The sequence below is a fragment of the Chionomys nivalis genome, chromosome 6 (genome assembly GCF_950005125.1).
Source record: "Chionomys nivalis chromosome 6, mChiNiv1.1, whole genome shotgun sequence".
Lineage (NCBI taxonomy): Eukaryota > Metazoa > Chordata > Mammalia > Rodentia > Cricetidae > Chionomys > Chionomys nivalis.
The window spans coordinates 91,388,225-91,410,643 of NC_080091.1; the positions used below are offsets into that span (position 1 = coordinate 91,388,225).

At 41.3% G+C, this 22,419-nt stretch overlaps 1 protein-coding gene across 4 annotated transcripts in view; it reads left to right on the forward strand.

The window, feature by feature from the left end:
• Mapk10 (mitogen-activated protein kinase 10) overlaps positions 1-22,419 on the forward strand; it is a 272,339-nt gene that overhangs the window by 210,997 nt on the left and 38,923 nt on the right. For all 4 annotated transcript variants that reach the window (XM_057771356.1, XM_057771353.1, XM_057771355.1 and 1 more), the window contains 2 exons: positions 11,961-12,143; positions 16,156-16,280. In XM_057771356.1, the coding sequence (XP_057627339.1) occupies positions 11,961-12,143; positions 16,156-16,280 (308 nt within the window). The remainder of the gene's footprint in view (positions 1-11,960; positions 12,144-16,155; positions 16,281-22,419) is intronic.

The following is a 22,419-nucleotide window of genomic DNA, read 5'->3' on the forward strand; positions in this document are numbered from 1 at the left end:
TTGATATGTAGTGTTCTATCCTAAGCGGCTTCAGCCGTGAAGTGGGCGCCTAGAAACATCTTTTTATGCATTTAGTTTCTACATGTAATACAATGTACATATGTGTTGTATGACAATATAAAGCTATTTTATTGAAAAATTACTATCACCAGGCAACATGGAAAGGGGTTTACCAGAAATACACTATTGAAATCTTTAAAATTCTACACAATAAATGCTTTTTATTACTGACATTTTAGAGGGTAAAAGTGACATCTAGAGAGGTAAAGTTGGTCAAGGTCACATGACAGTAAAGTGGCGGAGATAGTCTGAAACAGAAAGAAGGGTGTAGACATATCTGCCAGAGGGACTGTAGGCATGCCATTTACCAGAGGGGCCTATAGTCATATCTTCCAGATGGACTGTAGACATATCTGTCAGAGGGGCCTATAGTCATATCTTCCAGACGGACTGTAGACATATCTGTCAGAGGGGCCTATAGTCATATCTTCCAGACGGACTGTAGACATATCTGTCAGAGGGGCCTATAGTCATATCTTCCAGAGGGACTGTAGAAACCACCCCATATGGGGAAGAGAAACAGATACATCAAAGTCTAGATAATCTTTGGCAGGAAGCCTATTCCAAACATTTCCAGACATGCAGGAGATCACACGGCTGTGCTTGAATTACCTTCCTTTCTTCTTTAACCCTCCTGTACCACACACATTCCCACACTTACACACATTATACAAACATACTGCACATACACATGACAATACTACAAACACATACACACACTACACAGGACACAGACATTCACACTTCGACATTATATATACTCAGAAATGTGCAAACTACACACACATTACACATACATGCTATACACACAGTATATTCACCACATTTATAGTATATAGATATAGCCACACACTACACACACTAGATACACCTGCACTCACACCACACACACCACACATAGATGGGTCACTTTGGGACAGAGTGATAAAAATACTTGAGCAATTTAAAAATAAAACACTTTCCCAGAGCTGTTCCATTTTTTCCTTTCTTTGCTCAAAGATTCTGAGCGCAGCAGCCTCTTGTGAGGCCGTGATTACCGGATGCTGCTAACTCATCATGATGGACACACAACCATTTGCTCTGTCTTTCCCTGATAACTTGCATGGCACGTGTTTTCCAGAAATGGAAGCAAACACATACGCTCCTCTGGGTTTAGGAACTAGCAATGGACACCTTGGGTTTCGCCCCAGTGAGATTTCACAATGGAAAGCACTTCCAGGGACCTCCTTCAGGACTCTACCAAATTGCTACATGTAATTTGAAGCCCGAGTGGAGCGAAGCCATGAGGTGCTGCTGTCCCACCCCTCCCCCATTTGCTCCACTTTCCCCCATTCCTTATCCTTCCAGTGTCTGCTTGCTTGTCTCTGACTTTCCCTAAGAGTAAATGGGTGCAGCCCCACGAGGGAGGGTGTTTGCCTTTTTCCTCGCCCTTCCGCATCCTCCCCTCCCTGTGTCCTTGCCTGCCTTCCTGGTTTCAGTTCTGGATGATAACTGGCAGTAGCAGGGAGACCACTGTAATTGACCCTGACATTCCAGGTTCCCTTTGATGTTCGGTCTCCAAAGCATTTGCTCTTTAATCTTGCTTATTTCGTGTTGAACAGTCGCGTTTGAATAGCCAGCGCGCTCTGCACTACAAAAGCCCATATTTATGGAAGCCGATGAGACTTCCAGCTGAGAAACTGCTCCTTTGATGGGATTCAATGATGGAGCCCTCATATTCCAAAACACTCGTCCTCCAACAGGCATTTCTGCTTCTGCAAACTTATTCATATTTATAAACAAGCACAAATGCCTTTTATAAAGGAAATTTTCTTTTGGGATGCTAGCTGCTAGCTTTCCTTCCTCTCCTGTTTCAGAGATGGCACATAAAAGAATAAAAATGAAATTGATTCACGTGTCTCCCATATTAACACAGCCTAGGATAATTTTCAATACAAATCACTCAGATTCCAGCAGATGAATGCAAATTAGATCTTTTAAATCAGAAGTGAGAGAAAGCATTGAATTATAATTGCAAAGTAATATAATCAGACACCAGTAGCTTCAGATGGCTTTGTTGGTTCAGCTATGCAGCAGAAAGGGCTGGGCATTTAACATGAGTCCCCTCCTACCTCAGAGCCCTCCTGGTCAGGGACCAGCCTCGGCCTCAGTCAGGGAAGTTCAGACAATGAGTCTATGGTGTGAGTGGCCTTGATGTTTTATTTATGTATGGATCTATTTCTGTGTTCTTGTTTATATTCATTTCATCTTTGTTTCCAGTTGACATGTGGTCGGTAGGGTGCATCATGGGAGAGATGGTCAAAGGCACAGTGTTGTTTCCTGGCACTGACCGTATCCTTCCCTGGGGCCGCGGGTCTCTGTGCAGCCTTCTCACCTGATTCCTTTTGCATTTCCAATGCAAGACTGCTGAAGATCTCCATGGTCCTCGGAGAGCTTCTGTGAGATCAAATGTCAAGTATTTTCCAGCTCGCTTCATGGTAGAATGAGCTTGTCTCCCAGAAAGACCTTCCGCAAATGGGACAGCAGCGTGAGATAAGGGAGGCTCAGCCTCGCCTTGAAGGCTCTGCCTTACTTCAGCTCTGTCAGATTCCGAGACTGTTGTACAGTTCTGTTCACAGAGATTCAAAAATGAAGACACATATGTAGCTAGATAATAAATGACTGAGCCAGTGTTCACACTGGAGCTTTATAGTTTTAAATCATAGAAAATTAACATTCCTTTGGCATGGAGAGCTTCGCTCACCCACAGGTGAGATTGGTTTAAAACACAGGCCCAGAGAACGCGTCTATACATCTCACTTCCAGCCTCACCAGCCTCTCTTCAAACAGCTTGTCTCGTTGACTTCATTTATAGGAAGAGTGGTTGCTCCAAACCTGCCCTTTTCTTCTCAGATTATTAACTAGCAATATTTAAAGCCTCACTGATTAACAGTGACTAGATAAAACATCTGGAGAAGTCATTTAAATCACTTAGAGGAGTAAAAGTAACCCTCTCTGAAGTAGCAGCTGATGGATAGGAGTCCAGAGGGCCCAGGGCAGACACGCGGCTGGGCAGCTCCTAGCAACAGCCCACCCACCTGCTTCTGTAGGCGAAATGACCACTGTGTTTGATCACTTTTGACAATGTTCTGTCTTCATCGTTGTAAGGGGAAAACTGAACTGAAGTGCTCACTGAAAGCAGTTCAGAATCTCTAATTATGGGCTAATATCTAATTAATCTGATTAATAATATCATGGGATTATGCACTGGCTTTACATTTTTAACACCCTACCCTCTCCATGGATAACATAATGTGTGTGTGTGTGGTATTTCATACACAGTTCCACACATATGTGTATAGTATAACATAATTTCATACATATTTTCCTTAAGTTTAAAGGATGGTGGTGGGTCACGCCTTTAATCCCAGCACTTAGGAGGCAGAGGCAGGTGGATCTCTGTGAGTTCGAGTCCAGCCTGATCTACGGAGTGAGTTCCAGGGCAGGTACTACACAGTGCCTTTCTCAAAAAAACCAAACCAAAAAAATAAAAAAAAAAACAGAACAATTCAGAAATTCACAAAGTGTTAGAAAGTGATCAAAGAAAGACAGCAACACCTATCTTTAGCCCACACACGTGTGCACACAGGGGCACCCATATATGCACATGTGTGTACACCCCCCCACACATACACATACACCTATACTGAATACACAGCATATAAAACACCACCAATAAATAAAAAGATAAACTGTTTTCATTTTTGCTAAAATTCTTTTCTCTGACCTTAAAATATGACACTCTGATTTTAAAAATCTTTCTGCGTATATTGCTATTCTGTTTCTATTAATGCATTTTATTAAATGGTGTTTATAAATTAGTGCCATTATTAACTCTGTTTTGAAGATATATTGCACTTGCTCAAAATAAGACTATTTCATATTTCCAAAAAGAACCAAAAACTAGAATTTCTCTCATTCCCCATGAGTCAGCTACTTTTTTCTTAATGTTTGGGAATAAATTTGAGTTAGTCAGTATGTTCTTTGTTCTTCCAGAAATTCATTTGAGTTGAATTCCTGCGGATTAAAGCAATGTTTGCCACCTGAAGGCTAGACTGATGGTTCCACGGCCGATTGTAGCACACTGCAAGATTCCCCAGTGAGTTAGCGAACACAGCCTGGAATTATTAAAATCCTTCCTTGGGAGAAGTGGCTTCTGCCTCACTGTTTAATCTGAATGTCAAAACCCCTAGTGGACAATTCTTAAGGCCACTGTGGTGTCCCAAGATCACACCATACAGACCTAATGTGAGGCTTTGATCTTGATTTTTTTTTTCTAAGTATCTTGAGACAAACCCATAAATTTCATGGGGGAACCAGTTACCTGTTCAAGCACATTGGTGTATTTTAAGTTAGTCTTTTAGATGCACGTTATAACCACTGACTGTGATGGAGTTTGCCTTTCAGGTGCAGAATGTGCTGTTTACCTTAGTAGGTATTCCTTATCAGAGATAACCTGTTTGAGGAGGAAAAATGACACTGAAATCTATTAAAGGGGGCTTTAAAATGGAGCCGGAGATGATGAATCCCTCAGATATGACCTGTTTAATACATTACAAAGTCATACTGTTTTAAAAGTCAGTAAACACGTTCTCAAACGATTTCTATAAGCCCTTCCATATCAGCTGTGCACATCATTTGGATATAGTCACACAGAAAATGGGACTTTAATCAAACTTTCATGCTCTTTATATGACAAAGAATACAACATACTGTCTTTAGCGGAAAGTTTAGAAATCAGACAGTCAATAGTTCTTAAAGTTGTGACTATTTTATAAATAGATTTTTAGAATATATATTAAATGACTCTCATTCCATTTTAATGTTTTTAACTCTGTACAGACCAATAGGAGTTTAGCTTCAGAGGAGGAACAGATGGTTCAGAGGCTAAGAGCACTGGCTGCTCTTGCAGAGAACGCTGGTCCCATTCCCAGCACCCACAACTGTCTATAACTCCAGTACCAGGGAAAACAGGGGAAAGTCTTTTTTCTATAATCCTAATTATTTTAATTTTGAGATTATAGTATAATCACATCATTTTCCTTTTCCCTTTCCTTCCTTCAAACCCTCCCGTGAACCACTCTTTGCTCTTGTTCAAATTCATGGTCTCTTTTTATTAATTGTTGTTACACATACACCACACACACACACACACACACCTAAATGCATACACACAACCTGCAGATACCTGTATAATGTTACTTATATGTATAATTTCAGGGCTTAACATTGGATATTTATTTGATACAATTGGTATGCTAGGCTGGAAGCTGGAGATTGCTTTCCTCCTTAAGTTTAAATATAAAAATCTTTACCAATGTCATTTGGCATATACTTTTCAACAGGGTCACATGTAATCCAGGCTGGCCTTGAACACATTGTTCAGTTCAAATTCTGCATGGACTTCTCATCCTCCTGTTTCTACTTCCCAAGGGCTCAGCTCACAGGTATGCCCCACACTGCCTGGTTTATATGTTGCGAGGGATTGACCCAGGGCCTGTGCACGCTAGCAAGCTCTACACTTGAACTGTTGCCCTAGCTCTGTTTTCCTGACCTCACAGAAATTTGATTGTCCCCTGTTAACAATCCGGCATACACAGTCACACCCAGAAATGAATGTGGCCTTCCAGAGATGTGTCCAGGATGGAGCACAGTGTCCTGCCGCCTACCTTAGATAGAGTCAGTGTGGTAAGTGAAACTATTGGTCTTAATGATGTCACAAATGTGAACGGGGCTTTGAGCTTCCTCACCTCTAAATGTAGATGCTAAACCTGCAACCACATGCAGATAAGACAGACCTTTGTTTGTGAAGCCAGAACGCTGCACCCGGAGGACGCTGCCATTTATGTCAGAGAGTGAATGCTGCCACGGGAGGTTAAGAACGGTCTCCTGGAGAGCCTATCCAGAAGAGGAGGCTAGGAGGCCAACCTTCAGTAGCTTAAAAAATGTTGCTTCTGCTACGTATATTAATACACTTTAGAAAATGTAATTCTTGTCTGCTTTTGATTTTTAAAGAGAGATTACAATCATAGATTTATAAGAAAAACCAATAATAGTGAAAACCGCAAGCATCGCATGTCCGACAGCAGACCCCGGAGGTCCATCCTCACTGAGCCACTGAGTCAGGCTCAAGATTGTCCACCCTGTCTGACCACACTACCTCCTGTGTTCGCTCCTAAGGAACATGCTGTTAATGAATTGTGCCTTAAACATTTCTTCATGTTTTATGTTATAAGAAAATTATTTTTGAGACAGAAAAACATATTCCCAAATGAAAAGTAACACAGCTAAAAACTGTTCTTCCCATACAAAGCCTCGCACACACCATGCAGATAATTTACCCCTGAGCTGCATCTCCGGGTCCAAACTTAAATGTTTTTAGAGGAATAAAACAACTCAAACACCACCAACATTACAGAAGACTATCGTGTATATGTGTGTGTGTTTCTACCCTGATCTTATCAATGTCCTCATATGTAAAAGTGCTTTCAAGATCGAATTTTATTATGGAGAGATATAATTATGAAACAAGCTGGGCTCACTGTGTGGTGTGTGGAGACGCCTGTGCTGTCCTCAGCTGGCCTCACGGACAGTACAGCCTCTGTCCTCTGGACCAGTCTTCCCTCCACAGGAGCTCAGGAGTCCTGACGGTCGCATCCCCATTTTTAAGATAGTGACATGTGAAAGAGAGAAAGTCTAAAACTTTTCCTTTCTCTGACTTATTTCCAGAGAACTGGACGGGTAAGGGTGCTATGACCAAGAGCTATCAGGTGATCTTTTCAAGAATTGGAACCTGTTACGTGTTATGCCCAGATCACAGAGTTCCCCCAAAACCAACAAGGAGACTGAGTCCTGTATGTAAAAGTAAAGAGCTTTCTTTTATTCTTACATAAGTTTGCAAACTAGGTCTTTCTGTGTGTCGAACATATTGGAGTAAGCAGAGAGCCCCGATCTCAGTTGGGGTTGGGTTTTGTAGTAGCAAAGGTGGGGGTGAGGGATTTCTAAGGTTCAGGACCCCTGAGTGGCTGACATTTGTCCAGGGGTGTCCTGGTGAAAAGCGATGTATGTGTGCTGGCAGGTGATCCCATCTACAATGGTTGGAACATTAGGAATTTCCTTTGGAGGGTCTGGTCCTGGGTGGTCTCAGTTTGTGGTCTTTCTTGGAACCAGGGCAAACTACTGAGACTCAGGCCTCTCTTGAGCTTGTCATGGCTGGATCCTACATTATGTCCTGTACCATGAGCTCAGAAGCACAGCCAAGCCTTCTCACATCATGGTTTGGTAACTCACTGAAGAGTGTTGGTATATTCCCGGCTAGGACTTCCCTAAAGGCAGCTGCAGGACTACTGAGAAGCAGTTATCGCTGGTGTTTCTCTGTGATAACCAGCGCAGACCTAAGTCTTTGAACCCTAAGTTAAGTGGTGTTTGTTAGGGTTACAGGGAGTTTTTTTAAGTTTTCTACAGTGTGAGTATTTGAGTGTGTGAACATGACTTCATATTATGATACTGAATTCACAGCACATGGGCTCTCCCCTCATTTCACTTCCCTTGGAGACCGTATCAGCTGACATTCTGTCCTCCAGAGCTGAGCCAAAGCCACCAAGCCGTACCCGACCCCACGCCTATGCAGCGGCTAGTTAGAGATAAAATGGCTTCTTCTGGAACTTTCCAGGATAGATATCGCAGGTGACAATGCCTTCTTTAGGAGATGAGCAAAGAATTGGGAGAGAAATGTTGGTGGTTTTGAAGTTGCCAATGGAGGCTTTAGCATTTTCAACTGACGACTGAATAGCGGGTCTAAGATAGTAAATCATTAGGCATGTCAATATCAACTCTAGAAATACCATGTGTAGTAACAGAATAATCAAAGACAGAAGAAAACAAAAGAGTAATTCAAACTGCATGGCAGGGCAAAATCCCCAGAGAGCTCTTTTTTTTTTTTTTTAAAGGCTTTCTGAGACAGGATTTCCCTGTCCAGAACTTGCTCTGTAGACTAGGCTGGCCTTGGACTCACAGAGATTTGCCTGCTTCTGCCTCCTGAGTACTAAGAGTAAAGGCATGCACCACCATTCCCTGGCTCCCAGAAAGCTCTTTAAGAGTCTTCTGAAGGCAGAAATGGCAGAGCATAAATTTCATTCACAATTATAACCCAAATAACCAGAAAGCAGAAGGCATTTTACATCAGTCCATTCATCAGGGAACGTGCCTTAGAAAGTTCTCCAATCTGGGACACTAAGTAGCACTTAGAGTCTGAGTTCTCAGTCAGCCAGAAAAGCTGGCAGCCTTCTGGCTCCAGCGGCTCATCCCTCATCCCTTAAGTGTACTCTGCTCCATTTCCCTGGGATGGTACCACTCAGGAAAGTCCTTAGTAGCGACCAGTCACCTTTGCAAAGGATCTCATTTACTCCCAAGAGCAAAGGATTTGCAATGCCACTCCATTTAATCTGCAGTGAATTTAGAATTAGATGAGGAAATTTGCTGTCATAATTTTTATTAAGTGTCATTTTCCTGTTAATATTCAAGGCCTTAGATAATTTATCTCAGGGTGGCATTTTCTGAAATGACAGATCTGATATAGAAGTACATACATTTAGCACTCTTCGTTTGCTGTGCAGGATGAGACTAGAGTATCCACTTCCTTCTTCTGCAAAGCGTGCAAATGCCTCAACACTGTGCCTTCATCAAATGATATTAACAATTACTTTATAAAGGATGCATCATATGATGCCAGCATCTAATACCAGTTCATTCTTTTATGTTTAAAAGTACAAATCGAGGTAGCAATTTGACCATTTTATTTGAAATTTCACCTTAATTTTCCTCAAAATATAGTTTGCAACAATTTTAGTGGAAAATTGTTGATATGAAAAACCGTGACAAGCACACTAGAGATGCTCCCGGAGGGACACGCCCCTGGTAAAGATTGAGACAAACACACTGAGATGCTCTGGGAGGGACACGCCCCTGGTAAATCACATCACGAACTTCAGACCAAAGTGAGTCAGCTCCTCCTATCACGTTAGCTCCAGATGCCTGTTTTCTTCACAAACACTGACTTGAACGCGAGGAAACACATCCTTCTTGTCTAGACCCAGACATTTGTAGAAGGAAAGGGCTTGAAAGGGGTGTGTTGAGCAAAGGCACTCTGTCTTAAAGAGGGTTCCGCCCAGAATTTGTTGCAAGACTGTTTAACAACCTCGCTGACACAGTCTTGATTCTTCCTGTTTCTCTAGGTCCTGAATGATGCTTTTTTTAAAAACAGTCTTGGGTAGTAAAACTCACCCAGTGCTGTTAGAGACTCAAATTATTTTTTGAATTCCAGGATATGTGACTTGCCTTAATTTTTTTTTTAATCAAAAATCCCATAGAATTGTCTGCTTCTTTGGATGCATTAAGTTATGGGTAGGGTATGGCCATTTAGAATCCCAGCACTAACCAGGAAGAGACAGGAAGAATGTCGGGCTTGAGAGCCACTCTGCAAGTCTGATGCTGAGCTGAGCTACAAAAAATTCCTGCAAAGAAACACCAACAAATAAATAAAAAGACACAATTCTGTGTTGGAGGTTTTTATTGAATACTTTCATGACTCTAGTTGAACAAAATTAGAATAAAATAATGGGTTGATGATATTTTACCAAACATGTTAAAATGACTTCTTTGTAGAAAATCTAGAAACTTGGCCTCTTTTAAACATGGTATTAATCCTTACTCTTTAGAATTTAGAGCAAGGTTGAGTCATGAGTCAATGACAGCTTGGCATGGCGTGGTAACCCAGTCACAGTAGAGAAAGTCTCTTTTCATGTTTACAGTAATAACTGGGCTTTAAACTCCATGAACATTATTCTAAGTACTGAGATCTGTCATCCACCCATCTGTCTGTCTGTCTGTCTGTCATGTATCTATCTACCTAACTACCTATCTACCTATCATCTATCCTATCTACTTATATGTTATCTTTAGCCTTAGACTTAACATGAGTTTTTGCAGGAGAGTGACTAAGCAGTCCTGCATAGTGAATTTCTTTATTTCCAATAATTCTGATTCCCATCTGTACTCTGTGACACCCACAATGGCCAGTGGAGTTTCACTGACCTTTGTACTTGGTTCATTCTTGCTATTTCCCTGCTAGGGAATGCACCTCATTCTTGCTATTTCCACGCTACGGAATGCACCTGCACTCTTCCACCTGCATTTCATTTCCAGACAGTCCACAGCAATTTGTAGTTTTTATTATAATAACTGTTATTCATCCAGGTTGTAAGCGAGGTAGAAATTTGCAGTTAAGTTGCTTTTATTTTTGTTTGAATGCCTGCCTCTCATTTGCAGTTTATATTTATGTTAAATACAGTTTCTTCTTTTACCAGGCCAGACTTTTTGGTTCAACTCTTGAATAGCAAAAAGGAAGGGCCTTACACACCTTAATTAGTTAGCATTATGTTAAAGTCTTTGAAGGGCCGTGTGTTACTGTAGTAGGAAGGAAATGACAGCGAAAGGATAGGGGGCTGGAGATGGAGTTAGTGCAAATCTGCAAGACTCAATCCTGTTTGATCCTTTAGAGCCTGCCCTGTCCGTCATTCTCGAGGTCTGACACATCAGACACTAATGAGAAATGAGAAGAAAATCTGAACCACTCAGTACAAGAGGTTGGGAGGGATGTAGGGAAGGGCTGTGCATTGATCACTCAGTGCTAATTACAGGTAGACAGAGGAACCGTGACAGACAGAGGGACCGTGACAGACAGAGGGACAGTGACAGACAGAGGGAGAGTGACAGACAGAGGGACAGTGACAGACAGAGGGACCGTGACAGACAGTGACTATAGAGAGGGACAGTGACAGACAGACAGAGGGACGACGGCAGACAGACAGACTGGCTGCGGGTGACACAAAAGTCCTGCATGTTTCACACAGCGTTCCAGAAAAAGATATAAATGTCATGAATGCATAATACAAATTTGAAAAGACAGACACTTGAGCAGTTCACAAATGTATATGCACATCAAAACTTTGCAATGTATTCCACAAATATACACGGCCAAACAGTGTTAGCACGATGACCCCAAATGTGATGATTATATGTAGAAAACATTGTCAATGAAATTTCCTCATTTTTTAGAAAAGGAACAAAAATATCTTAAAGGCAATTTAGGGAAAACATAAATAAATATTATTATTATTTTTTTTTCGAGACAGGGTTTCTCTGTAGCTTTGGTGCCCGTCCTGAAACTAGGTCTTGTAGACCAGGCTGGCCTCGAACTCCCAGAGATCCGCCTGTCTCTGCCTCCCAAGTGCTGGGATTAAAGGTGTGTGCCACCACTGCCCGGCCAATAAATACTATTTAAGGTATTTGTATGCTTACTATTCTAAAAATAAAAATGACTGAGGTAACCTTAGGATAAAATCCTATAATGAAATGAGATAATTTTAACTCTAAATCACATGATTATTAAAATTCTATTTTATTAAGGTGTTTTTCGTGTATTATTTGAATCTTTGAATTCTTACAAACAAGAGAGAATGTCTTGCGATTTATCCTTGTATATTTTACCATAATCATGATTATATAAGTGCTGCTTTGCCCTGTTATATTTGAATAATATTTTTATTTTTATAAAGCAGAGACCACTTCCCAATCCTGCTTCTGTTAAATAATAGTAGTTCTCTAAAAGCACACAAGTTCCAAAATTTGACTTATAATTCCAAGAGCGTTCATGGGCAGGCTGTCAGTTTTGATTTCACCCTTTGTCCTGTGTTGCTTAGTGAAATTCCAGCCATGCTGAAGGGCTCAGCCCCAGTGACAGGTGACAGAAAGCGGAGAGCACTGGGTCTGCACTTCTTTTCCCTTAACCATTTCCTCCCCAGATATTGACCAGTGGAACAAAGTCATTGAGCAACTAGGAACTCCGTGTCCAGAATTCATGAAGAAATTGCAGCCCACAGTCAGAAACTACGTGGAGAATCGGCCCAAGTATGCAGGACTCACCTTCCCAAAGCTCTTTCCTGATTCCCTCTTCCCAGCCGACTCCGAGCACAATAAACTTAAAGGTGAGCACCAGGCCCAGCTTGCCAACCACAAAAAGGCACCTGTTAGGTCTTCCCTTGACCGGCATTGATGCAAGAGGAGGTGATTCCGACAATAATCTGTCTTGGTTAACTCCTTTATCTGGGTTTAGAATCTTGAAACCAATTTTTTGAAATGTACATTTAAAAGATCAGCGTTTGTACTTTGAAAACACATCTTCAATCTTTTTTTATTTCCTAGAAAAAAATTTTTTAACACAGATCTTTATCTGTAAATTCTTGTAGACACAGACATAGGTGCTTTAGTACCTTTATATTTTATGGAGTTTTACCACTATTTCTCAATTACAGAGTAATAGATTAGATTTTACCTACACGTTTCTTTCTTTTCAAGTCTGGTCCCTTCTATCTGTCTGGAGTCAGACTCTGCCTCTGGGCCTTCACTTGCTGCTGGACAACCAGCTAACTACTGATTTTTTTAATGATGGTAAAGAATTTAGGAGAGGTTTAATTGACTTAATATTTTGTTAAGCATTTTCAACAGACTCTAGTTAATAACTGCCACATATAATACAATCTTGCATTAAAAATTTTACTATCAAAACACAAGGTAGATGCATGCTTGCAGGGGTGTACCCTAAGTGTGCAGAGCAGGCAATTATCTATGGGTTTGATGTATAGGTTTAATTTAAATAACTGAGATAAACGTCAATGGAACAGAGGAATTAAAATGCAGTGCTTTGTTGTTCGGGATCTTGTTATCACTTCCAGATTTATTCGTGAGGGATTTGAGATAGTCTGCATCATCGTGCAGCATAGTCTCTGGGTGACATTTCCAAAGCTGCCAACACTACCCATACAGAGAACGAACTGCCTAAAGGATATCTCAGCATGAATGCCTTCAGAATGCTAATCAGGATAGTAGGTATTTCAGTCACTGTTCTCCCATCCAAGTACTCACCAGGCCCGACCCTGCTTAGCTTCCGAGAGCAGACAAGATCAGGCGCCTTCAGGGTGGTATGGCTGTAGACACAGTCTCTGTTCTATAGCTGTGCAGAGACATCGTGACCATGACAACGCCTATAAAAGAAAACATTTAATTGGGGCTGATTAATAGTTCTAGAGGTTCAGTCCATTATCCTCATGGCAGAAAGTATGGCAGCATACAGACAGACACGGTGCTGGAGGAGTAGGTGAGAGTTCTACATCTTGATCCATAGGTGTCAGGAAGAGGAAAGGCTATATAGGACCTCGCTTGGCCTTTTGAAACATATAAAGCCTACCCCTACTTGCTCCAACAAAGCCACACCTCCTAATCCTTCTCAAGTAGTGCCACTTCTGAGGGCTCAGCATCAGATATGCGGGCCTATAGAGAACATTCTTATACAAACAACCAGAGCAGACAGAAACAACCCCGTGAAGACACCGATGGTCTAACCCTGTGGAGACAGCAAGACTCTCACTGAGCTATTCAAGCTATTTACCCGTCGTACAAATGCTTGCAGGCAAACTGGTGGAGGACACTGTTGGCTGGTGGAGGTCACAGTCTACCCTAGCCTGGTGACTTTCTCTAAGCTCAGCACCAGGAAAACTGCCTCCCTCCCCAGCAGAGCTTCCTGCTCTCTACCCAGTCTTACCTGGAGGATGTCTCCAGGCCCAGGATGCCTGAGTTATCTCAAGGGTGACTCTTGACACACTTCCCTGCAAACACACTTCCCCTGAAGACCCACACGCCATTTAGCCATTTTGATAGGACCCTACTGTCACATACAAAACCTTGTGATGGAACATGTCTCTTAATGCAAATTAGGGCTTGTCCCCAGGCTCCCCCAACTGGAATAAAGTTGAGCTGATTCGCTGAAGTCTGTCTCCCAGAGGACTGTCTCCTTTTGTGCTCATGAGCTGTATACAAAGCTTTCTGTCACTGTTACTGCCCCTTGCCCTCTGGATCTGATAGCTGACAGGCCAAGAGGGAGAAAGGAACCCCTGACAGCAAACTCATAACAATAGCATGCTTCGTGATGTAAATCCAACTTCATAAGAGTTTAGTTATATTGTTTTGTAAATTATTAGCTATTTAATATAGTTGTGATTCTAATACAAGACTGGGCAACACTAATGAAGTATCACAATGTGCAAACGATCAAGGGAAAATTTGTGGTGACTCTGGGAAAGCAGCATGTCTGCAAGTTGAAGGCCATGGCACTGGAGACATTCTCTGCGTTTGCCACATATGGTGCAGACAACGGTTTCTGGTAGATGCTCTGCTGCTGGCAGAGGTCACTCCCTTCCCAACAAGGAACCATTCCATCCCGTGCCCTTTCTAAGAACAGAAATACAGATGGTCTTTAGAGCAGACTCTGGTGTCTGCAGGACACATGAATCTGAGGATAAAATCAGCTTCAGATCAAAAAGGCCTTTTAACGAAGTCTGTTAGAACATTGGTCATAAAATAATCTTAAAATTTGAATTAGTATGTAAGTCTTTGTGCAATTCTGGGATTCTTGTGAACTTCAAAGTTTTCTTTGAAAAGAATGCTAATCAATTAAGAAAACAGTATTCATCAGAAAAAAATTGCCAATAGATAAAATATCCTTTAATGAATAAAGTTTCATATTAATATAAAACATTATAAACTAAAGGAAATAGACACAGATATATAGGTGAGAATAGTTTCCTACATCTTAGTTGTTGTTTTAGCAAAGTTAAGTAAAAAAGAATGTCAGGCAGTTGAATTTCATCCAAAGTAGACAGTGGGAGAGATCACAGTGGTAGCCTATGAGAATGGCTATTTCCTAACTTTTTATGTTGTTTATTTAAATATGCTATCAGTAAATTCTTACCATTAACACAGTTGCCTTATTCTGAACACTTAATAACAAACAATTGATGTAAAAATTTTACATGTAAATATTTTATCACACTACAAATGAACTCTTAATATTATCTTAATAATATCTTAAACCAATATTACTTATTCTTATTAAGAAAGTACTTCACGTAAAATTTCACATGCTTTAGAGACTAAAAATTAAACTGGCCTCAGGGCTGGGCCTTCAGCTCAGTAGGTGAAAATGCTTGTGTGCAAGCATATGGACCTGAGCTGGATTCCCAGAAGCCATGTCATAAAAACCGAGTTGTGTATGCCTTGGTCATCCCAGTGTCGAGGAGGTGGAGGCAGTCCGTCAAAGTTCCATGCTTTCTCAAAAGAAACAAAAGAGGTTCAATAGTGCTTGAAGAACAGTACCCAAGGCTGTGCTGAGTTTCACGTATGTGCACCATCACATATGTGCTGGTGAGACTGCACACACAGGGACATGGTCACATGTATGTCACCCTGCCCAGCCACACAACTCACCTTGCTGCCTTGTATATAATATGGAGATGTTCATTACCATCAGCCATGGCGTGGGACTTCCTTTAGGCACTAGCCACCTGATTCCACCTATTTAAATGTCTGATGAACACAGGACGCTATAACAAAATTTCGTGGTTAAACGAGGTGATTTTTACCACTTTCACTCTGCAGATTGTTTTTATCAGATCTAAGAAATCTGAACGATGCTGATTCGCAAGTTCAGTGTGAATGCTATGAATTCTGCTGATCCCACTTTGTGTATGAGAACACGGAAGCACACTGAATGACGTCCTACCCTCACCCCTGTATCTGAGCTGTGCGTTTCTGCAGATGCAACATGCATTTTGTATTTCCCATGCCCTTTGTCCCACCCCTAGCATCCTTACAGAATACCCACGAAAGTTTCTTCACTTATTCAAACTTCATAGCTGATAAATTCTATTTATAATTCTGAATGAACAATTAAACTCAAATATTCACAACATATAACCCTCACAGAGCTCTCAAAATGATACTTTAGGCTTTGAGACAAAGAAAACTAGAAGCTGCACTTCTTTTAGCCACAGGGAGTTCTCTGGCGATTAATAGGATGCTGCTTTGCTGTTTTATTCCCCAAACAATAAACGTCGTTGCCAAAATGAAAATCTTAGGAATCGCCGTTCTCATTTGTCATTTCAGCCAGCCAAGCCAGGGATTTGTTATCAAAGATGCTAGTGATTGATCCAGCTAAGAGGATATCGGTGGACGATGCCTTACAGCACCCGTATATCAACGTTTGGTACGACCCCGCGGAAGTGGAGGCGGTAAGAACTCGGCGTAAACCACCCACAGTGAGCAGCACAAACAGAGTAAAACTCACAGCCCATGAGCCCACACAGGCCTTCTGTAACTCCCACATCAAGGGCCTTTATCAGATCCCCTGACAGTTCGTAACTTTCCAAGAATTTCTGTAAATGGTGTTGGATTGGACACTATTTGAATTCACACTTAGGTCTGCTCCAGTGTGATTAACTGTCAGCCTCTCTGGATGCAAAAAAGAACTCACGTTGGTGGGAATACTACCTTGGCATAGCACGGTGCTTAAGAATGATTCAGTTAGGAAGGTTTTCCTAGGACCACTAGTGACTTTACAACTACATGTACAATATTTTCAACCACCTACTACCTTCTCTGTGTGTTGGTTCTTACATCTTTACCTCTGTTTCTTTTTTTTTTTTTTTTTTTTTTTTTTTGATTTTTGAGACAGGGTTTCTCCGTAGTTTTTGGTTCCTGTCCTGGAACTAGCTCTTCTAGACGAGGCTGGCCTCGAACTCCCAGAGATCCGCCTGCCTCTGCCTCCCGAGTGCTGGGATTAAAGGCGCGCACCACCCACCACCTCCCGGCCTTTACCTCTGTTTCTGTGTGGGGAGTTGTTGCATAGATATTGTTTGTGTGAGCTCTGTAGACCTCCTGATGGGAATTTTCTTTCTGTACCATTTGCAACTGCATCTATCAGCAACATTGCCTTTCCCTGAAGATGACAGCATGTTCTTAAAGTATTTGAACACTGAGGCTAGCTTGCATCACCAGTGCAGCACTTCAGCCTTTGTGGCTGAATTTGCTCTGTATCATCTAAAGGCTGAAGTTGCTCTGTATCATCTAAAGGCTGAAGTTGCTCTGTATCATCTAAAGCCTGAAGTTGCTCTGTATCATCTGACACTGTCTTAAGGCATTCTTGCTTAAAGACAGACTTGCTTTGCTTAAGTCTCCTTTGTGCTCTCTAAGTGTTTGCTGGAGCCACGGGTGCTCAGTTCAACCCCATCCACTCCTCTCTTCTTTCTGTATGTGAGAAGCAAGTTTAGTGTTCAGAAGTTTCCAGGAAATTCTAGCCCTGATTCCCCCAGCAGTAAAAAAGGAGCTTAATCATCTTGTGTGACATTTTCCTAAACTGTGTTCACCTGAGCAGTTTTACCATGATATTGGTGTCTTAATTGATTTCAGATTTATTTTAGTAACTTGGTTTGATTCTTAAAAAATACAGTCCTTTCACTGAAATATGTTTGAGCTTCCATTGTCCTTAAACTAGTCGATATCCTTAAGACCCAAACCCAAACTCTCTTCCAGTCTTTCATACTTAAAAACTTTTAAAGATATTCACAAAGTAGAATAAAATAAAAAAGGAGAGGAATGAATTTTTTGATGAAATTTAAGAAATTTCTGATGAAAGAAAATGCTTCAGGCTCCTGTAAACGTGTCAGCAAAACATAAATTGACATTGCTAATCATTTATTTTGAAAGTTCTAAGCCTGTGTCATGTTTATTTTTCCTTACAACTGATTTCATGTGCTTAATCTGTTTTTAATGGATCATGGCCTCCAGTTTAATTAGAGTCATAAAGTCTGCGTTTGTAATTCACTTGTAATTATGCTGCCTATAAAAGACACAGTTACTTAGTATCTATAACAGAACATTAGGATAATATCAATGATAAATTTATTTCTAACAGTTTATCCTTTGTAGGATGAAAAAATATACCTAGATCTTTTCTCAATATAGTCATCATAGGGTATAGATAGCAAGAAGACAAGATGGGCAAAATTTAAGAATCCAGTATAGCCTGAGGATTTAGTTAGTAAAGGAACCAGTTAAGACAGAGAAGAACAAGCAAGTGAAGTCACTGGCTGCATAACTGTAAAACTGTCTTCCATCTACAAACGTTGCAGTGAACGCTGACCCCAGGGCAAGAGTAGTTTATTACTCTCTGAAGTGTATTGCAGAGGTCACAACTAGCAAGAAACAAATCTTAAGCGTGTTGGAAGAACAGTCAGCCATGCGTTCTGCATTGCACGTAGGAGTCCCATCATTACAGTCAGAGTGACGACTCTCTACAGAGGTGTGTCACCGAAGTGATTCACCTTATGTTAGCAATGGAAGCCTGCGTGCAAGATAAGCTCAGATGTGTCCCAGTAATCCAGATAAATGGATAAGAATTGTGAAAAAATGCCAAGCTCAAATGGCTTCCAAGTGGCACACAGGGCACCAGGCAAAGAAGACATTCAAAGATGAGCAGTAGGAAAATAGGATTCTTTGTGGGGACATGTGGGCAAGGCACATTTGACACAAGATGAAAGACAATGAGAAGGAAAGGAATCATTGCTGGGAAGTAAAGAGAAGAAAACAACAAAACCTGTATGAAAGGAAAGAGGAATTGTTCAAGGACACAGTGGTTCTGGAAAAATAGAAAGAAATAGAGCAACATTTAATGCACTGGTCCACTAATCAGTGTATTAGATACCTCACATTTGTGATAATTTCCCAAATACAAAAATCAAAAAGGAAACAATAGAAATATTTTGTTATCCTCTGAGTAAATATTAAACATCTTCCTATGAGGTTGTCAGTTATAAATTTTGCATGCCAAGCTCAATAACACACCTATCTTGTGTAGCAGTACAGTTGGAAGTGACAGCTGTGTGGATTATAATTTCTCAAATAACGTTCAGAGCAACTGACAAAAGCTCTGTCATTTGAGCTTCCGTTGTCCTTAAACTAGTCTATATCCTTAAGACTACACAGAGCTGAAAGACCATACTTATATCCGTGTATGACTGGTATTTTGTGAGACTGCTTGTCCATTCCTGGCTGCCCAGACCCGAAATAATCACACAGAAACTATATTAGTTGCAACACTGCCTGGACAATGACTCTAGAGTATTCCTAGCTAGCTCTTACATCTTGAATTAATCCATTTCTATTATTTTTATTTTACCATGAGGCTCATGGTTTACTGGTAAGGTTCCCAGGTGTCTGTTTCTTCCTGTGGCTACATGGAGTCTTCCTAATTCCACTTTCTTTCCTCCTCTGTCTGCTTGGAATTTGCATCTTACTCTATTCTGCCCTGCCATAGGACAAAGTAGTTTTATTCATTAACCAATAAAAGCAACACATACACAGAAGGACTTTTAAAATTTATGTATTTTTAATATTATGCCTATGAGTGGTTTGCCTGCTTGTCTGTGGCCCATGTGTGTGCAGTGCCAGAAGAGGGCGCTGAACCATCTGGAACTGGAAATGGTTTTAAACCATCATGTGGGCGCTAGCTATTGAACCCTGGTGCTCTGCAAGAGCAACAATTGCTGTTACCCTTCTGAGCCATCTCTTTAGCCCCATTTTTTTGGGGGGGGGGCGGTGTTCTAGATCTCCTCTGTAGACACACATATTACATACTGTTACACAAAGTGCATGTTTTTCCATGGCCCTTGTGTTCTGGGAAATACTTAAAGTTGAAATTCCTGCATTTCTCTTTGCTAGTGGCATCCGTTTTCATCTGTACTTGGCTCAGTCTCCTTCGTTAGCAAAGTTTCTTGCCGTGTGTGTCTACCTCTGTCAGAGTGCTCAGTACAAAGCTTGGCAGTCACAAAGGTCATGCATTTTCTTGATGCTCTGGTTGCCTTCACCATGTCTATGATAACAATTGTATGCTATACTTTGCCATCTTTTGGTATTAGGAACAGATATCAAGTACAAAAGACCTGCTGGGCAAGAGATTGCAAAGTATGCTATAGTTTCGAGATGATTATAAAAAATGATGGAGTTTTCAGACACACTTAACGTGTTGGTCTTTTTGTTGTTTCTGCTGATATATACCCTCACTTACATTGCCTGGTGTTAAGAATCAAGTGCATTATTTTGAACTAACAGACTGCAAATTCCATAGTCTTTATACATCTGTCACAGCAGACTTTTGGGCAATGTATCGCGCTACCTTCCTTGTGTCTTGTTGGAGGGACATCACCCGATTCTTGAATATATCTACTCTGTTAGACAGAGGGAAACTTTTATGCTGCATCCCTGTGCACATATCCTTTGAGGACCTGGATCAGCCATAAGTTGAGGAAGAGATGGTGAGCTACAGCTCATGACTTGCAAGAAGGGAACTCAAGAGAAACATAAAACCAAACTATTCTTTTGGAACACGATTTTGTTTTATGGAAACCTTCAGGGCAGGGAAAATTGCCAAGGGTAGGAAACTTATTAAAGATTTCTGTAGGTCTTATGCATTAAAGTGTAGGAGGGTGGGGGAGTAAAGGTAAACATCAGGAGGAATGCCAGGTTCTCTGGCAGAAAGAGCGGGGGCAGAGCCCGACCCACTGGACTCTCCCTGGGGCTGAAAGGGATGGTGAGTGTCGTGACTCAGCCGTCCCCCTGGGCACCAGGGAGAAACACACTGAGTAAGGAGTCTGTCAAAGCAGGATTTCGTTTAATGGTATCAAGCAGAGACTTATATAGGGTTGAGATGGGGTCAAGAAGCCCGAGATGGGCCAAGACAAGGCACAAGGGCCAATAATATTCTGCCATGCTAGAGGTGGCTGGATGGAGGCAGGTCTGGGTCAAGTAGCCAGAGATAGGTCTCTGAACTCTAGCTAGGCTCAGGAAGTTACACTAGGCCTCACACCAACTCAAGTTAAGCTCAGGAAATTACACTGGGCCTCTTGAGGCTAAACAGAGGGAAGCTGGAGAAAAAGAGACCTCAAAGCCTGCCCCAACAGTGACACACATTTTCCAACAAGGCCATACTTCCTAATAGTGCCACTCTCTTTGAGGGCTGTTTTCTTTAAAACTACCACACTGAGCTTGCTTATTCTTTCCCCAAACTGAAGGTTAATTTGGAAACTGGAGCTGGGATGGGTGAAAACGTAACAGACCTACACTACTTACACTGAGTTAGATAATCTCCAGGTGTGTCTATGCAGTATTGTCTGGTTTCTGCATGGATACAGGATGGCCTCTGTAGGTAGCAGGTAGTCTCATGTTACGAGAAAGCCAGCTAAGCATGAACCTGGGAAACAAACCAGCAAGCAATGTCCTTTATGGGTTCAGTTTGAAGTTCATATTCCAGTTCCTGCTCTCACTTCCTTCCATGATGGACTGTAACATGGAAACTGAGATCCCATTTCACTAAAATAAAAAAATGAGTTTCTGTTTATGTTGGTAGAAAATGCCTTTTCCGTTTCACTAGAAGACTGCCCGGCATTTCTCTGAGATGACCTTATATCTTATTGACAGATTTTGTTGCTGCAATGAGAAACAGCACAAAGAAAAGCAAGTTGGGGAGGAAAGTGTTGGTTCAACTTACATTTCTAAGGCACAGTTTATCATTAAGGACATTAGGGCAGGACCTCAAGCAGGGGAGGAACTTGCAGGCAGGAGCTGATGCAGAGGCCATAGAGGGGTGATGCTTACTGGCTTACTCAGCCTGCTTTCATATAGAACCCAGGACCACCAGTCTGTGGATGACACCAACGACCATGGGCTGGGTCCTCCCCCACTGATCGCTAACTGAGAGAATGCCCTACAGCTGAATCTCATGGGGACATTTTCGCAATGGAGTTTCCTTCCTTTCAGATAACTCCAGTAGTCTGTGTGTCAAGTTTTCAAGTCTAGCTATCACAAGAAATTACATAAAGTTTGGGATGTGCACCCACTCTTATAGAGTCATGAAAGCATCCCTTGTTTTTCTTTAGCTCCTTTAAGTCATTTTTATTACTTAGAATCTAAGTCTGGAAAACCTACAATGAGTTTTTTTCTATATATTTGCAGCTAGACATACCACTACATGTAGAGAAGGCCTACCAATGGGTGGCTTTTAGTTTTGAAGAGTGAGGTCCCGTTTGCAGATTTGATGAAGATAATTAGTTTCATAATCATCTCTCAGCTTGTTTTTGGAATTTTATGAAAATTGGATTAAAATTGTCTCCCATGTATTCAAAAGTAGATTTAAAAATAACCAATTTAGACTTAGAGAGAGAATAACTTCCTCAGTAGTCAACTGCTCAGTGTTCAGTTCCAGAGTTCATTATCATAGTCATTATCCATAAGTTGGGAAATCAGTCCATTTCCCAAGTACTTATTGCAGTCTGCACGCTGGTCATGGGTGGCCTTCTTCCACAGGATAGACAAAGG